Genomic DNA, 6,371 nt, shown 5'->3' with positions numbered 1-6,371 from the left:
TCCCGGGCATCTAGCGCCCCTCCACCTTATCGGCACCACCGTCGCCAGTCCGCCCTGTCTCAGATGGCCTTTGGGCAATGAAGGTGCGGAGGACCCTGGCCCCTCGCCGGCAGGAGGGACTCCACTCTCACTCTTGCTTGGTTCAATGTCTTGATTGACACTATGTGGCGACGGTGATGTCCCCTTGTAGGAATAATGCTTCCCACATCTGATCCCATCTTGATGGTGCGCCCAACATCATCGGAGGGCTTACGGTTGTGTGTCTCCGCCGAATCTTACGGGATTCAGTCGGTGCTGACCTTCGGTGGATCTATTTGGATCCAATCTCCATTCATCTTCGGTTGTCTGTTCACGGGTTTGATCACTCAGATCTACGCTTCTCATCATCGACGCCGATTGTTGTTCTGGTGGCCCTGTGGGGGATTATCACGACAACCTTTTGACTTTCTACCACAACAAGGTTTGCATGGCTTCGGCGAGGGTGGGTCGAAGGGGCGGTGATAACGACGCGCCTTTGCCTTGCTACAGTGCTTGTCGCCGTTGCTAGGTCATCCACGGACCTGATTGTAATTTTTGTTACCTGCGTTCTCTGTACTACACCATGATAAACGATGAATAGATTAAAAGTTCCTTCGCAAAAAAAAAAAGCACCACACCGGTTAAAATAATAAGGACAGTAATATTAGCTAGCATCAAGTCATAAATAAGAGAGCAAGCTGGTGAGACGGGCCGGAATGATGTGTACGCACGCGCGAGCGAACTGATCTCGACCGAACTACCTCCGATGCAACACACACTAGTAGTATTATTACACAACCGCTTGAAATGAGTGGTTGGCCATCTCAAAAACAATCAACAGTGTAGTATTATTACCCACAAACGCCCTTCGGTGAGAGTAATCATCACCCTCTGAGTGGCAAGCATGCCTGCGTCTTGCAAATTCTACCACCAGAGCTCGGTTCACTCGCGACTTTTGCTAGCGTTTCCGGGCAGGCTCCCCACGTCAAGACGCACATGCGCGCGCGCCAAGCTGTGTAGTGTAACGTGCGCGCACTCATGCGCGCAGCTAGGCGACGCCCCAAAGCACCGGCATTTCAGCGCCGCCCTCAGTAATCCGTATGGGGCTCTAGGCCTAATTAGCTAGAATATGATTCTGCGCCGATCTGAGGCGCGAAAATCATACAGTAGAAAATTTTGGGGTCAGAGAACGCCCGGATCTGTGTGTTGCACAGCTAGTGGTAACACCTAGTCTAGTCTTATACTGTGATCAGATTAGTAATCCACCATGCAAGTGGGGAAGAGAGAGAGAGAGAGAAGACTAAGCAAGATCGAATCTGTCCGGCCTCATGTGCAGCAAAAAAGGTTTAATGGATGGGATGAACATGGCATGAGTATCTAGCTAGCATATGTCGATGCATTGCTTTTGACGCATGTTCTGCAATACTTGGCTTTTCCATCCAGCTTTAGCTCGACCATTTTCACGGTATAAAATGGTGAAGACTTCTCGGAATCCACAGCTATGGTCTATAAATACGTCCTCAGATCCATCTCACCCTGCCCACTGCCCAGCCCAGCAGCCGCTGCTTCACTAGCCAGTGTCTTCTCTTTTGGCAACTCAACTCGCTTGAGCGAAATGGCCCTGGCTGGTAGGCTGCTCGTCCTCCTCGCCGTCGCTCTTCTCGCCGTGTCCATCATCGCCGAGCACAAGGTGAGATCTCTGCTGATCCGCGGTACCCAGGACGACGGAGAAGCCAAACTGTTGGTCTTGCTTGGGATGCTTATTACATCGCATATTTTGTGATCAGGTGTTTGCCTCAGGAACCGAAGAGCATGAGGATAATGTGTACCGAGTGAGCAAGGTATATGTTTCCACGGCATTCTGTTGCACATTTTTAAAGATATTTTGGGGATAGATCTGTTACTGATCGTGTGTGTTCTCCTCCTTTCCTAATTCTTTCTTCAGGGAGGACAGGGCAGTCTCAAGATATACCGTGAGTTACCCTTCCCTGCTCATATCTGAATCTGAATCTGCTGGTTTCGCCTGAAATGAAATGAAATGAAATGTAATGTGAGTTGGACTGGTTGTTGATCCTGCGGTGCATGGATTGCAGAGTGCAAGCCGGCGTGCGAGTACCGGTGCAGCGACACCAAGTACAGGAAGCCGTGCCTCTTCTTCTGCAACAAGTGCTGCAACACGTGCCTGTGCGTGCCGTCGGGCCTCTACGGCCACAAGTACGAGTGCGGCTGCTACAACGACTGGAAGACCAAGGAGGGACGCCCCAAGTGCCCCTAGTTACAAGATTTGGTCTTCTGACGGCCCGCCGTTGATGCCGTTGCTCGATCAGCCTAGCCGGTAGTTACATGTAACAGGTGTAAGAAGAACTCGATCGAGATCTGGGTTGTCTGTAGTATGTCGCGTGCGTCCGCCTCTTCTCTGCGACTCCAGAGGGCGGCGCACGCGGTTGTATCGTGGGATTCGCCGCTCGGTTCACGACCTGGAACACGCGTAAATCACAGTTTGTTGCATGTTGGAGGAGGCACGCCGTCGCAGTTGTTGTAGCACCACACCAGAGTGGGGCGCCGGTCGTGTTGGTTGTTCTGCGCTCTGCACTCGAGATGACGCCGGTCCACCGAGCCCCGGCATGAGAGGAAACCAGGGCAACTTGCCGGAACCCCCGCCTCGAAACGAGATGCGCCGGGGGGCACTGCCCTCGAAGAGCGACCTTTCTACGAAAAAAAATGGTTAAGACCATCGGCCTATGCATCCAATGATGCGTACACCCATCTTTATCGATAAAGTCTGACAAACAAATACATAGTAACATAGATCAATCTAAATTTATCTTTCTGATAGATGTCTGGCGCTACACCTGCAGGTCTGTTGGTGTGACCTGACCTCGTACCAACACACCATCTAATCTCATGACCGCACCAAGCCGTCTTACGGTGAGTCGAGAGCACCAACTGGTCTAACACATCCTTAGCACGCACCGCATGCTCACGCTCTAGAATCCGCTGCTGACATCTTCCGTCGTCCTATCTTCAGGAAGGATCAACGCATTGACCTTACCAGACCCAACTGCAGTCGACGTCGCCACGACGCCAAACAACGCCATCATCCTGCGTGCGTCTATCAACACGCATCCATCGCTGATACTCCACTACATCATTCCACCGAGACCCGTCATCGTTGATGTGGTAGACGCAACATCGCTCCACCTCTTGACCCCTCCAGCCAACATCTACTTCAAAACGATGCACCAGGAGGGAGGACGGCACTGAAGGCACTGCAATCCTGGGACACCCAGATCTAGGGTTTCCCCCTGGAGTAGTCGGAGCTAGGTGACGATGATGCCTTTGACAAGGGAATGACGACTACAACATTGCCAACGTCCGCCATGACCGAAATTGGCACAGGCAGACGCGCCACTCTAAACCAACACCTGACTGGACCTATATGGAGCTACAACGTGGAGGCGCATGTGGCCGCCGAAACGTGGGCAAGGAACTCCATCATCCCTCGTCGGCCCCTCTACGATCATCAATGCAGTTACAAGAATTATTAGCCCATAAAATTTAAACTACACTTGCGTTGTTTACCAACTTGTCAACTAGAAAAACAGAAGGATCACCAACCCCGTTACAAGAATAATTATTAGAAGCAAAAATTAGCTAGCTCATGAATCGCACAACTAGTTTCTTGACCACAATGTTTAAACAAGACCCTCCCGTTCATAGTAGCTATATTGATGCATTACGTGAAAAACAGCCGCTGCAAAGTCATCACTGAGTTAGCACCGTGCAAAATCTGATAACTTCCAAGGAATCAAACTCTGCCTCCATGACATGAAATCCAAGTTCTCAAGAAAAAAAGACACGAAATCCCAGAAGTTTCAGCACACATGAAGTTTCGGCTTCCCTAAAAAACATTTCAGCACAGGAAACGTCTGTATATTGCTCGTAGCAAGGAATAAACGGCTGGAATTTAGTCTATTTTAGGCAGCCCAATAACTATTTCAGAAATTCCTAATAAATCCTAGAGGTTCACTTAGCTCATTTGTGTAAGGCAAGGGATAATACTAAAGCTTAGTCCCACATTGCTAGTTTAGTGGGAGTTGGACCTCCTTATAAGGGAGATTCTTTCCCCACTTGTACGAGCATGAGAACAAGAGGGATATCCACGCGCGCTTCTCCTCCACCGCCCGCCCCGCCCCGCCCCGCGGGTTGCGGGAATGAGCCGATATCTAATTTTTTGCCACACACTACGGGTATACGAAAGGTCACACGGAAGCTAAAAAGATTTTCGCCTCCCGTCGTTGCCCTCTCGCCTCCTTCTCTTGCGCCTATAAAATGGAGGTCGCTCCTCCCACAGAGATGCACCAGAACTTCTCCTTTCTCTCGCCATTGGTTCCAATCTCTGAGCTGCTGCTGTCTTCCTCATCCCGGCGGCGTGCACCGCAGGTCGGGACAGTAGGTCTCCGAAACCGCACCTCTTTGAGTCCTGTAAGGGAGAAGGGTGATAAGTTTTTGGGGAGCGCTCTGCGCGACTATTGGCTTCTTCATCACAGACTCCGACGACTACTTCCCCGACGACAACTTCTTCCCCGACGTCGACTACCTCAACAACGACATGGCTGGAGAGGATGTCGACCCCAAGTCCAGTGCTTCTGTTGCTGTTGTCCCGTATGTGTTCTTCTTCTTTCTGTCAGATGTCCTGCCACAGTTTCTCGTACTAGTTCTTACCCTACATGTGTTAGGTTCTACTCCATATATGCAACATGATCTAGTGTCTGTCCTAGATGTGTTCAGTTCAAGTTCATATATGCAGATGCTATTTACTTTCTCTCTGTCAGATTGCATGACTTGCTTTATCGCAACTATATTAGTCATGCTTTATCTAATATTTCTGTTAATAAAATTATTTGGTAAATTGCTCATATTTCCAACAATCCAAAAACCTTATTATAGGCAATTTACCCCAAGTGGTTTTGCTGCTTCCATGAGACCTCCTATGTTTGAGGGCACTATAAGAGGTGGCGCGTGAGAGCAGTCTTACGGTTTCAAACCATGAGTTGCTATGACGCCACTCTTGGCAAACCTGAAGGGGACCTTGATGCTCAACAGGCACAAGCCTTTCAGAAAATGGATACTCTGTTTAAGGCTGCTCTCTTGAGTGTTCTTGGTGAGAACATACTTGATGCTTATGCGTCAATTGATAATGGAAAAGATATGTGGAATGCACTCGAGGCCAAGTTTGGGGTCTCGGATGCTGGCACTGAGCTATACATCATGGAGCAATTATATGATTACAGGATGACTGAAGAGCGCTCCGTGGTTGAGCAAGCTTATGAGATACAGTCATTTGCTAGAGAACTTGAGCACTTCAGTTGTATGCTACCGGACAAGTTTGTTGCCGAAGGTATCATCACTAAGCTTCCTCCTTCATGGAGGAACTTTGCTACCTTGCTGAAGCATAAGAGGCAGGAGTTTTCCGTCCCGAATCTCATTGGCACTCTTGATGTGGAAGAAAAGGCGAGAGCAAAGGACACACGTGCTCGAGGTATTGAGGGAGGATCTAGTGCCAATGTGGTACAGAAGCAGAACTTCCAGCCCCACAAGTTCAAGAATAAGGGCAAGTTTGATGGAAAAGCAAAGTTTGATGGAAAGAACAAGGATGTGCAACACACGAACTTCAAGAAGAAGAATGGCAAGAAGAAAGGTGCTTGTCATGTGTGTGGGGATCCTGATCATTGGGCTCCTAGTTGCCCTAATCGCTATGGCAAGCGTCATCCTGGGAAAGGCGGCAAGACCGCTAATGTTGTCATTGGAGACACTGACATGAAGGATGCTGGGTATGGTATATTTTTCACTATTCTTTCAGTATGTCATTCTCTTGACTGGTTGATTGACACGGGTGCTAATGTGCATGTATGCGGTGATATTTCCATGTTTTCGTCTTATCAGACCGCAGGGACTTCAACGGTGCTGATGGGAAACGGTTCAAGTGCTTCTGTTTGTGGTGTTGGCACGGTCGATCTGAAGTTTACTTCGGGGAAGGTCGTGCGGCTGAAGAACGTGCATTATGTCCCCTCCGTCAATAAAAATCTTGTTAGCGGATCTCTTCTGTGTAGAGATGGTTACAAGCTTGTCTTTGAGTCGAATAAATTTGTAATATCCAAGTATGGAACCTTTGTTGGTAAAGGCTATGAGTCAGGAGGCTTGTTTCGTTTATCCTTATCAGACGTTTGCAATAAAGTTGTTAATCATATTTGCAACAATAGTGAATCCAATGTGTGGCATTCACGTCTTTGTCATGTTAACTTTGGTTGCATGTCGCGACTAGCGAAGTTGAACTTAATCCCTAGTTTCAC

The 6,371-nt window shown here is 48.8% G+C and overlaps 1 protein-coding gene across 1 annotated transcript; it reads left to right on the top strand.

Annotated features, from left to right (window-relative positions):
* The first annotated feature begins 1,559 nt into the window (after positions 1-1,559).
* LOC119297400 (gibberellin-regulated protein 12-like) lies at positions 1,560-2,526 on the top strand. The gene is made up of 4 exons (XM_037575203.1): positions 1,560-1,708; positions 1,806-1,859; positions 1,964-1,991; positions 2,112-2,526. The coding sequence occupies exons 1-4, from the start codon at positions 1,634-1,636 to the stop codon at positions 2,291-2,293; spliced, it is 339 nt and encodes a 112-aa protein (XP_037431100.1). The 5' UTR covers positions 1,560-1,633; the 3' UTR covers positions 2,294-2,526.
* Positions 2,527-6,371: the final 3,845 nt, after the last annotated feature.

The sequence above is a fragment of the Triticum dicoccoides genome, chromosome 5A (genome assembly GCF_002162155.2).
Source record: "Triticum dicoccoides isolate Atlit2015 ecotype Zavitan chromosome 5A, WEW_v2.0, whole genome shotgun sequence".
NCBI lineage: Eukaryota > Viridiplantae > Streptophyta > Magnoliopsida > Poales > Poaceae > Triticum > Triticum dicoccoides.
The sequence above is the reverse complement of the archived record's forward strand: the minus strand, read 5'-3'. Positions and strand labels throughout refer to the sequence as shown.